Genomic DNA, 16,492 nt, shown 5'->3' on the forward strand with positions numbered 1-16,492 from the left:
CAGTGAATGCTCAATGGTTCTATATAATAAATGAAATCCTTCTTTAAATGAAATAAAAATATGCTGCTTTTTTTTCATTAATTAGTATAGTAATTAAAAATGCTGCCTAATATATAATCAATGTTTCAGTAAAAAATATATTTAGTGACTGGTATTTTCTGTAGTATGTATTATACCTAATGTTGGTTGAGGATATGAATCATTTGATATGATCTATTCCAATCCCATCCCAGATGCAGGGACATTCTACCATGGCTTGAAATCAAGCTATCCATAGGGTGCTTAGCACTTGTTAATACATGTGAGAGAGAAAACACAACACAACATGTGGAAATACAATTTTTTGTAAACAAGGCTTGACACAAAACACCTTTACTATTAATGAACAGTGTGAATCTCCTAGGCGGGACCCTGTTGGGAAATATATTTCTAAACTTTGATCTGAAGGTTTTTAACTAAACCACAGTGGCTTAGATTAAACACAGTGCAAATATATTTGGTGCTGAGAAAATTATTGATGTACAGCCACATATAAAATCCTGGCTTTTTTATATTTAATATTTTAAAATTGATGGAAATATTTTCTATCTGGAAGTATTAAAGCATTCCTATTAAGTTTGAATTTAAAGGGCATATTTACCTTTGTTCTATGTTTATTCTTGGAAGTAGACTGAAGCTTTCTTTCAGTCTTCCCCGAAAGAGAACTTATATTCACTCATATATTCTCTCATCAGTAAGAATGAATCTCACTTTTCCTACTTTTATGTCCAGGGCACAAATAGTTATGCCTAAATCCTAAAATTCAGTAAATATTTCCAACTTAAAAAAATAGTTCTTTTACATTCAGAGAGTGAAGTGATCATATATCTTGGCTTTTTTATCTGCCATATGATTTACTTAAAATCTAAGAGAACTGACTAGGGACACACTTTGATTCATTTACTATTCATAATTTGATGATATTATGAAGATTTGATTTTAACATCATTTTTTCTTACCTCAAAGCAGGAACAAGAGACGAGTTATACCATTTTGAGGGCAAGAGGCACAAATGTTACCATCAGTAGCCTCAAGCCTGACACTACATATGTATTTCAAATCCGAGCACGAACAGCAGCTGGATATGGGACCAACAGCCGCAAGTTTGAGTTTGAAACTAGCCCAGACTGTATGTATTTTTTCAACATAATGTGTGGTGGGGAGGGCTGTTGTAATATATGTCTGATAATTTATTCTCACTCTCTCTGAGATTTAACCAAATGTCACATGTTTGAACGTATATTGCTTGGGACACTTAGTAATTTGCACAGCATTGTGTCTGTGTATGTGTGTTTGCATGGGTGTGCATCTGTGTTTTCTTTTTTGCAAACCAAACATATTCTAATGTCTGTAACACATCTGGTTTTCTCCTAGCTATAAACTACTTTTGAGGAACATTATGTAATATGGTAACACATTTCTAGTGCCTGTTAATCCAGATATTCCAGGTTTATTGCATGTTTCAGTGAACTACAAAAAAGAAACTTGCTGATCCATGAGGATCTTAATTTTGTTTTAATCCTTAACACATTGAATCTTGTATCATTTGGAGATTTTCTAAAACCTGTTTTATCACTTCATTCACTTTCACAAACAATTTGACCATCCAATGAACCCAAATTTGGTTTGTCTAAAATTGGCAAAGATTTTCTCAGTAAAATCTTTCTTTTATGTATAAACATTTTGCTTCATATTAGAACAGCCCTCTATTAAAATAAAATTTTCAAAAAGGCAGAATCATGACTCTGATACTAATATAAAATGAAGACAAGTTAAAGATTTTACTTAATTATTAATAAGGAGATCAGTAAGAGATTAAAACTGATTTTTTTAAAAAAAGACTATTTGAAGAACACACAAACATATGCATACGTTGTTTGTATTTATACATATAGACCACCAGGAATGCTTACACAAATTTGCTAATAGATCCAAAACTTGTTAATATCCTGTAGTACAATTAATGTAATAATTGGGGTCACCTATTCCACGGGGCATGAATCAGTTACATCTCTAGTGAACAAGTGTCATTTTCTTTGTAATGGGAGAAAAACATTTATATCACCATTAGTTTTCTACAACTTAACTTCACAGTTGTAAAATAGCCTAGAAAAGCAATCAGTGGATACACAGCATATAGAATCAGATAATCCAGGGAGGGTCTGTAAATGCCCAGCACTCCATTAATCTCTTTTGCCCCTTGCAGTTCATTTTTCCTGGCACTTTTATTTTCTTCCTTCTAGATATGCTTTTTTTCCTGACATAGACTCACATTTGACTGATATGGTGACATTTTTATATCCAGTTTCCATACCTAATGGAAATATTCAGGATGGACAAAAGTTATCAAAACTCTGTAAATTGATACGACGGAGCAAAGTGTTTTATGACACATTTTTGTCAGACAAGTAGGAATGTTGTTTGCAATAATAAGCTGACTCCTGCAAAGTATTGAGGTTGTAAAGGTTTTTTTTTTTTAATATTCATTTTATTGAGATATATTCACATACCACGCAGTCATACAAAACAAATAGTACATTTGATTGTTCACAGTACCATTACATAGTTGTACATTCATCACCAAAATCAATCCCCAACACCCTCATTACCACACACACAAAAATAACCAGAATAATAATTAAAGTGAAAAAAGAGCAACTAAAGTAAAAAGGAACACTGGGTCCCCTTGTCTGTTTGTTTGTTTCCTTCCCCCACCTTTCCACTCATCCATCCACAAACTAGACAAAGGGGAGTGTGATCGCTATGGCCCCCCCAATCCCACTGTCCCCCCTCATAAGCCACATTTTTATACAATTGTCTTCAAGATTCATGGGTTCTGGGTTGTAGTTTGATAGTTTCAGGTATCCACTGCCAGCTACCCCAATTCTTTAGAACCTAAAAAGGGTTGTCTAAAGTGTGCGTAAGAGTGCCCACCAGAGTGACCTCTCGGCTCCCTTTGGAATCTCTCTGCCACTGAAGCTTATTTCATTTCCTTTCACATCCCCCTTTTGGTCAAGAAGATGTTCTCCATCCCACGATGCCGGGTCTACATTCCTCCCCAGGAGTCATATTCCATGTTGCCAGGGAGATTCACTCCCCTGGGTGTCTGATCCCACGTAGGGGGGAGGGCAGTGATTTCACCGTAAAGGTTTTTTAAAAGTCAGCTCATGGGTTCCAAAGCTGATCCATGACAATTCCTCTGTTCAAAGGAGGACTTCAAATACACAAATATTCTTCGAATACACAAATGTATACTTACGGACATCTCCTTGTCCTCTTATGATGAAATGAGCATAGGGAAACCACTCTCAGAGGACGGTAGAAACAAAACTTAGTAAGATTCCATGGGAGTCTGGGTGAACAGGGTTTAAAAGAAATTTAAAAGTTTATGTCATAAAATATAATTGCAACTTAACTTCAGTAGTTCTAAGTGGGCAATTTGTAACTAGTACAAAAGAAATTCTTCTTTTGAAATGATTACAGATTGACTTTTTTCAATCTTTAAATGCATGTTTGAATAAACAACAAAATTAGCATTTGATTTATCAGTGAAAACTTCAAATTGCAGAAATAGAAAAAACAAATAATTATTCTATCAGATAGTAGAAATTAGGCATATTGAAGGGCAGAAGGAACAGATCACCATTAAATAAACACGTATTATGTTGATACATATTTTGGAACCTCTGTCTCTTCTTGCATTCCTAACCAGTACTTAAATCTAATTAATCTGAAAAAGTAAATTTGCAACAACAACAAATTCCAAAATTCTAATGTAATTCTAGATTTGCCACAGATATTGCTATGATGGTGTTTAATCATGAATTTTTAATGAAACTTCAGTGTCTGAGGTTTAAAGAATATTGCATTTAAAAACTGCAGGGTCTTAGGATTTTTGCCAAGTTTTATACTTGCAATTCTTCCATGGATTGGGGAGGAAAGGAAATGAGGATAGAAAGAAAAATATGAACATTTTTCTCCTCCACCTCTCCATTTATAAAAGAATGCTGAGCTGAGCAATTTGATTTTCTTTTAGAATAATTTACTCTTAATGCTTTACCATAGAATTATTCCAGACCTTAAAAATATATGAGAAACAAATGCACTTTTCCTTAGGGGGAAAGACAAAAATCTACCCCCATTCTAGTTTTTTTTAAAATCAAAATGAAATATTCATAAAAATACTAGGGGTATTACATCTTATTTGTAATGTATTTAAATTTAAAATATATAAAATAGATCCATGTTTGGATTTCTTTAACAACTTCCTTATTTTTTCCTAGTTTTTTTTTTTTGTTTAATTACAATTAAGTTCTCATTCATAATATATTTAAAATAATTCTTAGTAAAGCACAGTGTATTCTGAGCTTGAATTTAGATGACCTTCTGAACTTGGTATGTAGCAAAGATATTGAGAAACATTTGTGCATATGTTAGGCTAAACGCTTCATAATATTATTTATGTCAGTGCTTTACATTTATTGTTATTATCATTTTACAGATGAGGTATCTGAGGCATAGAGAGGTAGAGTAAGCTTTCCAGTGTTACACAATTGCTACGAGATAGGTCTGATTCTAGAAATCATGCATTTATATGACAGTTTATAAAGCATTTCATAACATCCAATTTAATCCTATTCTAAGCTAGTCAGATTCTGTCATCTCCTTTAACACATGATCTAGGACTCAGAGTTTATGTGTTTTTCCTGACGTTGCATAGCTACTAAGTGGTGGCTATATGCCTAGAATCTCTAGGTTTTAGTGTTGACTCAGTGCTGTTATTGCCCATATTTTTTTACTTAATGATACTAAACTAAAACCCACAAAAAGCACAGAGTGCAGAAGAGAAGGACTTTCCTAGAGTAAAGGCAGCTTCCAGCAAAGCAAGAAGTAAAAACAGCATGGCCTATTTAGGAAAAACAGATCATCCAATTGTTTGTGGAAACCTTCAGTGGCAGACACTGAATTCAAGATGTGTGCTTTGTGTCCAAGAAAGCCAGGAATAATGTAGTAGTTAAGAGCAAGTATCCTGGAGCCGAGCTGGTATTTACTGACAGGATGATCTTGGACAAGTCACTTCAACATTCCCTGCCTCGATTCCCCAATCTGGAAATTGAGGAAGATAACTGTGCATAACTCAATAGGGACTTTATGTTGATTAACTTAGCTAATATTTGTAAACTGCTTAAAATATTATCTGGTATAGTAGGCCCTCAATAACTGCATATGTGTTTTAAAATCTGTAGTCCCTAATGTGAATATCCTAAGAATTTAAAGACCAAAAATCTGTGGGACAAAGATAAGTTTTAGAATTGGAAGATTCCATTGGATATTACTGTAAAAGAAAAGGAGCCTCAGGGACAATTAAATTAATAACTCCTGAGCATGTCACATCTCCTTTTGATTGTATCTAATGAGTAAATGTGCAGCAAATTTAATCTCTTGGACATATTAAGAGATCTTAAGAGAGGCTAAGAAAGGAAGGATGAAATCATTATATAGAGAACTTTTCTTCCCAACTTAGACATGAATGAGTAAATAGAGAATTTTTGCAAGCATTTCACCAGAGAAATGATAGAATAAAAATATATAACATTTATTGAGCACTTACAATGTGGTTGGCACTGTTCTAAGTGCTTAGATTGTATTAACTCATTTAATCCTTAACAACAACCATACTATGTCACACAGCTAATAAGCAGCTGAGTGAGTATACAAATCCAGGAATTCTGGTTCATTACGATGAGCTCCTAATCACTCTGCTTTAGGGAAAGTAAGCCAGCAGTATTCTTTATTAGAACGTACTAAAATTGGAAGTGTCTAGAAACAGGGAAAACAATTTGGTTGTAGGAAAACAAATTCAAATGGAATTTCTAAGAAATATAATACAATATATCAATTTTTAGCAATATACCACACTAACTTATTAGACACATAAAATCACATGTTTAATTAATATTACTCATTCACATATTTGCTAATTTCAGTAACAAAAATGATCCATTTTGGTTACATGATTCAGAAAGTCTCCAGGAGTCATAGATATTTAGAGCTTGATGAAACTGCAGAGAAGTTCTACCTAGTTTAATCCTTGTTTTGAAGAAAAAAAAAATAGCAAAACAGAATTCTTTCTCCTATCATGTTTCCCCTCCCAGTTTCACTGAACTTTATCGTATAAATTGGATAAACAAAATTATCAGATAATTTAGAACTTGCTGCTAACTTAAATTGTTACTGCAGTATATAAAATGGAAAACAAAAATTGCAATTGTTGTTGTATGTTAATGGAGCTTTTTGAATCATTGGGTTAAGCTATTTTATAAAAGATCATAGATGGATAGAATGATGCTGCACCAATTCCAGTCCTCGAGGAAGCAGATGCCAAAATGGAATTAGAAGAGCAAGAGCTTTATGGAGAACCACCTTTGTGAAGGGTGAAATGGAGAAGGAGAAAGAGTGGGAAAGGGAAGCCTCTGACTGAGAGGCAGGTTTGACAACCATGAAGGGAAGGGGAGGAAGAAGAAAAAGTGGGGAGAAGAGTCTCAGACTGCATGTTGCTCTGAGAGTCTCAGCCAAGCCAATAAGGAGCCCCTGAGTGAAGACTGCCTGTTGGAAGACTCCTGCACTGGGCGGAAATGGTCCAACGACACCAGCCCTCTGCATCGTTACTGAGGAGAGCGTGGCCGGTGCATGACAGCTGCAGTCGGTTCTGGAGGTGCAGCAGCTGGAGGCTGTCAGTTACTGCGCTCTTGGCAGCTTGGAGATCTGAGCAGGCACTACCACGCTGCCGCCCTGTTGTAAATTGTTTGCTGGTTGTAAAGAATAAAGCATTTGCAACACTTTATATTATGAGTATTCCGTTCTGTGACACTCTGCACTCTTTTTTCAGATGCTTAGAGAACTTCTAATAGCCTATCTACCACATTTCTTTCCTTGTGTAAATAAAAACTCATATTTTAGAGAAAAGCTTCCCAACTTAGATTTGACTGGGTGGAAGGTGCCATGCTGGCTCCTGGGAAGTGAGAGTATTCAAACAACTAAACTCTGGTCTTCTGATTCATTATTTGTTCATTTGTTCAACCAGCATTTACTACAAGAGCAGCATGTGAAAAGGTATGAACATATTAAAGATGTTATTTCAGGAAGTCTAGAGATTAGGATGCTTTTGGACTTTTTCAACAGAAAAGATTTAGATAAGCCTAGATCCTAAAAGGCTTTCTTTACATGTTCTGTATGGAATTTGCATTTCATCCAGAAAGCAGTGGAGATGCATGCAAAGATTTTAAGCATGGGCATGACATGATCAAATTCATGGTTTCAAAGGAGCACTTTCGTGGCAAGGTAAAAGATAGGAAAGGTGTGCAGCTAGAGACCAATTAGGAAATTCTAACTGTAATTCAGAAGATGTTCAGAAGGCTTGCTGGTTAATTGGATTAGAGTAATCAGGAGAGAGAGAGGACAAGGTGACTTCATTTATGGTTTACATTCTTGCTATTAAAAATGTGATGCTCCATGAACTAGCAGCATCAGTATCATTTGGGAGCTCTTGAGAAATGCACAGTCATAGTCCCCATTCCAGAGCACCGAATCAGAAATGACATTTTTAAAAAGATCCCCAAGTGATTTGTATGAATAGTAAAGTTTGAGAAGCATTGGCGTAGTCAAAGGTTAGTAATCTTTTTCTGTAAAGGTCCAGGTAATAAATATTTTATGGTTTCTGTGCATGTAATTTCTGTTACTACTACTTGACTCAGCACTGTAGACAATACATAAATGAATGTGTGTCTTCCAATAAAACTTTATTTATGAACACCAAAATTTGAGTTTTATAAAATTATCATGTCACCAAAAAAAATTTTTTTTTTTCACTTTTCAACCATTTAAAAATGTAAAAAGCATTCTAAGCTGTGGGCTACACCAAAACTGGTGGCAGGCCAATTTGGCTTGTGGGGCATTTTTGCTCACACCTTGTCTAGGTGAATGTAGATGGGGCCATCTCTACAGAGGTAGGACATGTGGGAAGCAGAGTAGTTTGTTAGTGGTATGTGTTCAGGGCCTTAGGCAGGTATTATTATCTCTGTTTAAACAAATATAGATATTGGAGACTATACAAGCTTAATCAAAAAACTTTTATAATTTCATCCTGGGAAATCTTCACACATTTTCTAAGTTCCTCTGATAACTTCTGGTTGATTCAATGAGCTTCTTATCAATAAGGCTAGAGAAAACCAGTCCTGCATATTTCACACAGTAGGCACTTAAGTAGGGTTTGGCTGAAACAGTTGAGAGGGAATGTTTAATCTTATCAATGAAAAAGAAATATCAGGTAAAAGTATGCTAAATGTCCATTTGTTTACACTAGATGAAGTATTCCTTCAACGCTAGGTCAGGCATTAAATCAATAAACATGATTTAATATATCAGCTCATCCATATACAGATTAGTTACAATGTGTTAATGCTTTTCTTTTTGTATATTTTCTTATATTTTCCCTTCAACCTCACAGCTTTCTCCATCTCTGGTGAAAATAGCCAAGTGGTAATGATTGCCATTTCAGCTGCAGTAGCAATTATTCTCCTTACAGTCCTTGTATACATTTTGATTGGAAGGTGAGTCCAGAGTCTGTCTGTCTTAACCATTTCCTTTCATTACTGCTTTGCTTTCCCTTCTCATTTGCTGTTAAAATTTGAAAAATGTGGTATTTTAAGCATTTTAGTATTTTGTTAAAAGACAGTTTTAACAACAAAAAAAACGTTCTCCACTTCTAGTCTAGGTCTTTCTTTCTCTCCTCCCTTTCTCCCTTACTTTTGATTTTATTTTCTTCATTAAATCCCCACCTCTACTTTCCAACACTGACCACTTCTCTTCTCTCCTTTGACCCACTTCTGGTTTTCACTTGCTTTTGCCAATTATCCCCCCTTACTCTTCAAAGCTACCCCAGATTTTTCAGGCACTTTCTCACCCAGAAAACTCGAGACACTGCACGGCAATAAACACTAACAATGGAGACTTTACCCTTCATTCATTCCAACAGTAGTTGTTAGAAAAATACTATAAACACATTCTAAGGCCATTATAAAAACTGAACTGAAGGGGTTTGCACAGTGGGGAAGCAACTCTCTATATTTCCTCATTAGGCGGCTTGCCAGGGTCCCCAGAGAAGGCGGCTTTCCTTAGTGGATTTAGAAAATATGAAGTCATTAAACTTTCACTAACGCATTTAATTGTTCAAGGGAAAGACTTATTCTGATGTGCTTTGCCCATTCTGAGCATAGAAATTGTTTTAAGTATGTTTCCTCTTTTCTCAATTTGTCTCTAGGTTCTGTGGCTATAACAAGTCAAAACATGGCACAGATGAAAAGAGACTTCACTTTGGGAATGGACATTGTAAGTTTCCTTCCTTCCTTCCTTTCTTCCTTTCTTTCTTCCTTCCTTCCTTCCTTTCTTTCTTTCTTTCTTTTTCTTTCTTTCTTTGTTTTAACATTTTAGTTTTAGCATTTGTTGACCTATAAGTGGATAACATCCCCATGAGAAAGAATTCAAAAGTAGTGTTATGAAAGAATTGAGCAAGTCAAATTTATTTTTAAACAAAGAAGGAAATTCGTGGCTCTGCATTAGGCAATTTTTACGTGGCTACATTTCAGCATACTTAAGCTAAAATAGAGGGTAACCCATGGTTTACATTCAAATAATGCACATGATGGGTAGTAGGAACTGTAGTCAGTTCTGCATGGCTGAAACGCAAAGCATATCTTCAATTTCCTTATTACCATTCCTTTACTGAAGTCTAAATAGGAACCTTTTCTGTTTCCTAACTGCCAAATAAATATAAACAACCTCTGTTTATGTAAAATGCCTTGCTTCGTTTTGCCAGCCAATCGGGAGAGAGCCTTTAAAATAAACTGTTTTATTTTGCAGTTACATGATATCCAACTGGTAGAAAAGGGGGAAGGTTTTTTTCCACATTTTAATACCAACCAATTTAACCACTTTTAATATTTTCTAAAAGAAGTATTCTTTTAGGAAACAAAGTGCTTACATCTAACAAAAGACTCTCATTTTTTTCCTTCTGGTGAAACAAATCATCCCAGGTGTTTTTCTTTTCGAAACTATAGTTCAGCGTAATGTGGCACTTACTAATCATTTCCTTAAAGGGAATAGCCTGTTCTCATGAAATTAGCAGAGAGTCTACTCAAGCGCATGTGCTCTAAAATAAACTCAGTATAACCAAAGTAGTCTTGTAAGCATTGCTCTCTTTGGCATTTACTATTGCCTTTTTAAATTATTTTCAAATCAACATGATATTTGGTATCAGTCATTGAATTTGCATCTAAAAATGATAGCTCAAGTTGTAACGAAATTGAAAACTTGATTACCTATTGCTAACATGCAGGAGGAATATAGTCGCTTGAAAGAAAAAAAAAAAAAAAATCTCCAAATGTAAATTGCTGTGGGATGGAAAGAGTGCAGGAGTTCACAGACCACATTGTTCTGTCCACTAAAGATTCCTTCCATGTCATTGCAGAGTAATTATAGGGTAGCTCACAAATAGATAAAAGTTCTACCTTCCTAATATCAACATCTCATCCTTCCAGATTGGTTAGGTTACCAATTTAAAAGTTATAAAACAAATGCATGAACAAATTACAGACTGCTTCTCTTGAGTTTTTTCATGGGCCTACAAAACATGACCTTAGAATTGTGTGTCTAAATTAGAGTTACATTCCTGTCGATTAAGTTGCTCTTAATTTGAGTAGGACAATTGTTGTAAATCTGGTCATTAGAGCAAGACCATAATGACTTGGTTCTTTTTTGGGGGAATTATAAATCTCATGAATTTGGAACTTTGATAAATTTCCATGTCTACTGCAAGCAAGTTCCCCTATCACCCCAATCTCTGTTGTAGCTGTTTGTTTTTATAGTGGAGTTTGTTGATACTTTAGTTTTTTCCAAATGTACAGTATCCTTATGATAAACAAACAAAAATAAATGCATTTTATCCTAGCTGCAAGGGCATAAAGTAATTTATGTGCATGTCTTAAACTTTCTGTTTCTTAATACCACAGCTGGTTTATTTCAGACCATTTCTTTGGTATTACTTTAAAAAGCTCTTGCTATGAACTGTTCCCTCCAGCCTTGTTACAAAACCTATAATATTGCTTCAAAAGGAAAGAGATGTGTTTCACCTCCTAAGATCCTGTCCCCTCGCGCTCTCTGGCTGTGACTTCTTACTTTTTTGCTATCCTTAAGGCAATTCATGCTGGTAAAATGGAAATGTAAATTATTGTGTTTGCACAAAACGAGCTGTAAAGTTGTACAGCTTAACACGTGTGCATGTGTTTATTATCTGGTTTTCATGACAGAGCCCAGTTACTCTTTGTGTTGCCCTTAATTATTGGTGTGAAGGGATTATGTGCCTTGCAGTCTGAATCACCTGATTCCTGAAATCTCTGGGGTTAGCAGTTAAAAATCAGCAGCTAAAGCCCCCAAAGTGAACATGCCATTTTCCTTGTTCTCTCTGTGTGTGTGTGTGTGTGTTTACATATGCCTTTTTTCACCAAATGCCATGCAATAGAAAAGCAGTTTACTTGATTATAATGAATAACAATGAATACAGTTGATTCTGAGAATGATTCTTTAATTTTCAGATTTTTCAGTGCTATATGTACTCTCTAGTGCTGATGGGTACTGAAGGATAACTCTGAAGTATACATTCAAGGCTTTTTAAAGCTTATTTGAAATATTGAGGCATTGTTCCTGACAACTCATTTTATAATTTTCTCTGTAAATTCTGATGCCAGAGAATCTCCCACCAATTAAGTTTTTTAAGCTCAGCAATGCAAACCATTGGTAATTGCCTACCAGAAGAATTTTCATTTTTTACCTTATGTTTAAAAGTGTCATTTGATTTCTTTGAAAATGATGCTAGGTTGCTTTATCTTCCTGTTATTAAGTAGATTCAAATCCAAACAGGCAAATCATGTCTATAGCCTCAATTTGACCTGTAGGTCCTCATTAAAATGTAACCAAATTTACTAAACAAAAACATTTCACTAAAAATTTATCCTAACATATTCTAGTAAATCTGTTACTTTTACTGTTTTCCTAACTCCAAAGCAAGAAACAGTAAGATAGTTTTTCTTAATCTGTTGCTTGTTTTAAAGGTATTATATTTGAGTACTGATAGTGTTAGAAATAGTTTTAGTGTATTAAAAAATAATAGCCCATTGTACTGAGAGATAACCCTAGTATCCATTTTCTTATAGGGAATAATAATGTTTATAATATTACAGAAACATGCAAATTATCTAAGCTTGAAAGATATTGGCATTTTTTAGCTCAAGTTCTACTGCTATGAAACCTCAATGATATAAAAATTGTGAATTAACATTCATAACAACGAAATTATTAATAATGGAAATAATAGCTATTATTTATTGAACACTATTTAACAGGCATCATGATAAGCACTTGGATAATACATTTTCAAGAACTTTCAGGCTTAATTTACTTTTTTTAGCTGAACTTTTCAAATAAGCAAATTTCAAAAGTAGAATTCTCACTTTAAAAGCTACTCCATTCACAGTTTGCACAAAGCAAGGGAAGATCTTGATGATTCCCAGTTTTTGTGGACATTGACTCCTTAGATGCTGGTGTCTTTTCAAGTTACCCACATCCTGCCTCTGGCTGGAGAACAGCAGCTCTTTCACAGCAGCAGTGTCAGCGTCAGGCAGAAATAAGAGTGGAATTAGCCCAGCTGACCTTTCTTCTCCGGCATTCTCTATTTACTCCCTTTCCCATTCTGTTGTCTCAATAAATAGCTGAGGAAAACAGTGTTTTCTCCTCTCTTCTCTCCCAGCCACCATTTCTTTTATAATCCATTTATTCTGATAGTCTAACTTTCTTTATTGCAAGCTTTTATGGAAGCTCTGCAGGAACTCAAGTTATAATGTGATGTAATCATGACATTACATAGTTGTCCTGTAGTTCAATGAACTGATCATTTGTTAGCACAAACTCTGAAATCCTGGTTTTGTTGGCTTAGTATTCATTATGTTGAGGGCTTTCCTCAGAAACACTTGCTGGCATCTACAGTCTCTATAGTCATTTAATACAAACCGTAAAACCGACATGAAGAAATCTGTGATAATTACAGAGTATTCTATGCCTGAGTTTATTTATTTTAAGACAAAAAAAAAAAAAAAACACTTTTAATAATTTAGTCTGATTAATGGGGAAAAAACACCATTAAGCATCCATGTCCCATCCTAGAGCAATGTTACTAATATTTATCACTAAAGTTAGAAGTAAAATCAGTACTATAATAGATATGCTATGGGAATTAAATTGCAATTTCTTTCAATGTTAGAGTATATTTATTCCCTTTAATAGATTTTAGGCTCCCCCCCCTTTTTAAATGCAATTTTATTGAGCAATAATCACATAACGTACAGTCAAAATGTACAATCATTGTTCACAGTATCGTCATATAGTTGTGCTTTCATCACCACAATCAAACTTTGAACATTTTCATGACTCCAAAAAATAAAATAAAAATTAAAATAAAGAAGTACACCCAAAACATCCCATTCCCCTTCTCCCCCCATTGTTCATTTACTTTTTTAATACAATTTAATTGAGATGTATTCACACACCCTACAGTCCTCCACAGTGAACAGTCATTCACAGCATCATCACACAGTTGTGCGTTCATCACTAGAACAAATTTTTGAAACTTTTCCTTACTCCAAAATAAAAATAAAAGCCAAAAGAACCCCTAACTCTTTCCATCCCCTCCATCCCACCCTGTTCTTCATCTAATTTTTGTCTTCATTTTTCCACTCATCTGCCCATATGTTGGATAAAGGGAGTGCGAACCGCAAGGTTTTTTTTCACAGTCACACAGTCACACTGTGCAATCTACATAGTTAGACAACAGTCTTCAAGAATCAAGGACACTAGGTTGCAGTTTGACAGCTTCAGGTATTTCCCTCTAGCCATTCTAACACACTAAAGACTAAAAGGTGATATCTATATAACACATAAGAATACCTCCAGAGTGACCTCTCCACTCCATTCAAAATCTGTCAGCCACTGGAGCCTTATTTTGTTTCATCTCTCTTCCCCACCTTTGGTCAAGAAGACCCTCTCAATCCCACAGTGCTGGGTCCAGGCTCATCTCCAGGGGTCATATCCAGCATTGCCAGGGGGATTCACACCCCTGGGAGTCAGGACCCACATAGCAGGGAGGGCAGTGAGTTCACTTGCTGAGTGGGCTTAGTGAGAAATGGACTCCCCCTTTTTTAAAAATGTAGTTCTCTTTCAGAGAAATTTAGTTTATTTAACATTCCAAATTATCTTTAATGTGAACTTTTCCTAAAAGGAATCTTATTAATATTATATTAAATCCAAAATGACTCTCCTGCATGCAGACAGTGATTTGGCTATAATATTTTAATTACAGGACATTATGAAAAATGTTCAGCTACAGAATGTTTTGATAAATAAACATATTATTAAGAAGATTTATATTTAATAAGTTATAAATATGATTTATGTTTGGAATTGATTTCCTTAGCTGCATTATCAAACTTATAGACAATAACTATACTGTCTTTATGTTGAAGAGCTGCACATGAAGATTTTAGTTAGTTGATAATATAAATATATAGGCAGCTTATAGTAGATCTATAATTGCAGCGAGGCATCTTGGTTTTGAAAATTAATAAAAACAAAATAGTGTCAGACAGAAGATATTCCATTTTCTATCCTTTAGTTAATTTATCTGTAATTATATCCACCATACAGCCTGCATGTATGGAAAGTAGCAATTTCAAATATTTTATTCTACTGTCAGTTTGTACTGTAATAGAGATTTGGTTACCACAGTGTTCATTGAATCATAAGTGTGAAAATGGCATGATTACGTTCACTCAGTGGTGCTACTAGTAGCTAATCATTGGGCTGTTAATAATTATTAGACTGTTCAATTCTGAACTGTCTTCTCCTCTTTAAGATCCCTTCCTTGATCAGCTGCTTTTTGCAGAGAAAGCTGCTCTTGTGGTTTCTCCTTGTGTTTCATTACAGGGAATTTCTTTTTATAAAATTGTTCAACATTTAGTCCAACGTCTCTCTTTGCCAACTTAATTGTTGATGCACTTTACTGGGATGAGAATTTATTTTTAACCACTAATGTTTTTAACATAAAATTTGTTCAGTAAAAGTTTTATGACTCTACCTGTAATAATGCCTTTCTTCCCTTAAACAGTAAAACTTCCAGGTCTCAGGACTTATGTCGACCCACATACTTACGAAGACCCTACCCAAGCAGTTCATGAGTTTGCCAAGGAATTGGATGCCACCAACATATCCATTGACAAAGTTGTTGGAGCAGGTAACAACCATAATAGTCCCACTGCAAACCTAGTGTATCAATGACAAGTTTACAACTATGAATAAGAATGCTGACAGACTGCTCGGGTTCTCAGGACTAAGTATATTGCTATTGAAAAAGACATTTTCTAATTTCAAGATCAAAGGTAGGCAATAAATAAATGAAGAGGTATTTAATGGAATGCAATGATTTCAAAGGTGCCAGACTTACAGACTCACAGACCATGGCTGGCTTTTAATTTATTGAATTTCAGAGGCGGCAGCAGAAACAACTCAGTTTTCCCATGGCTACGCTGATCATGTGTCATAAAGCCTGTTTGGTTAAATAGGGTTAATAGGATAAAAGTGTGTCCTATTTTAAAAGACCAGCAAATGAATATTTTGACTTGTAGAAAAAAGGTAATTTTAGCATTCCCTTTGGAATTAAAAAAAAAAAAGGCAAAAAATAAAATCATAAATGATGCATTTTATACAAATTTGATCATCAATATTTTGCATGGTTATTTTAAATAAAATATGAACTGCTCCACTTTAATACTTTCCTTTAACTTTATATAGACTTTATATAGGCCCAGTCATAAATTCATTAACACCTGTGGAGTGGTTATTAATGGCAATTTCATATTTTCAGTAAAAACTACCGGCATTTGCAAAATAATAGTATTTTCTACCATTACACGTAAGCACATGTACAGCCACAATATATGCAGTTGTGCATGGGAATAAAACAATATTTAAAAGTAAAAATAAACCATACTTAGCAATAATTTTATACTCTCATCTCATCCTTCCATATTTCTATGTTGATGCAAGAATTAGAATTAAAGATTGAGAAATTAGTTCATTGGATTATGTATAACATATCTGATTATATCTTCTGCAAGTACAATATTTATGACTGTTTCTTTACATGGGAGAGCAGGAAATTTTGTTTTCTTTCTCTATACACCAAAACAGTATTTAGAATTCAAGGAGAACAAACTGAATAATTCATAGTATCTAAAGAACACAATAATAATAATAATAATAATAACTTACTATTATTATAATAGTAAACTGC

At 34.5% G+C, this 16,492-nt stretch overlaps 1 protein-coding gene across 2 annotated transcripts in view; it reads left to right on the plus strand.

Moving 5' to 3' along the window:
* Window positions 1–16,492, plus strand: part of EPHA3 (EPH receptor A3) — a 366,605-nt gene that overhangs the window by 275,236 nt on the left and 74,877 nt on the right. For both annotated transcript variants that reach the window (XM_037833928.1, XM_037833936.1), the window contains 4 exons: window positions 1,006–1,168; window positions 8,546–8,648; window positions 9,359–9,426; window positions 15,308–15,433. In XM_037833928.1, the coding sequence (XP_037689856.1) occupies window positions 1,006–1,168; window positions 8,546–8,648; window positions 9,359–9,426; window positions 15,308–15,433 (460 nt within the window). The remainder of the gene's footprint in view (window positions 1–1,005; window positions 1,169–8,545; window positions 8,649–9,358; window positions 9,427–15,307; window positions 15,434–16,492) is intronic.

The sequence above is a fragment of the Choloepus didactylus genome, chromosome 1 (genome assembly GCF_015220235.1).
Source record: "Choloepus didactylus isolate mChoDid1 chromosome 1, mChoDid1.pri, whole genome shotgun sequence".
NCBI lineage: Eukaryota > Metazoa > Chordata > Mammalia > Pilosa > Megalonychidae > Choloepus > Choloepus didactylus.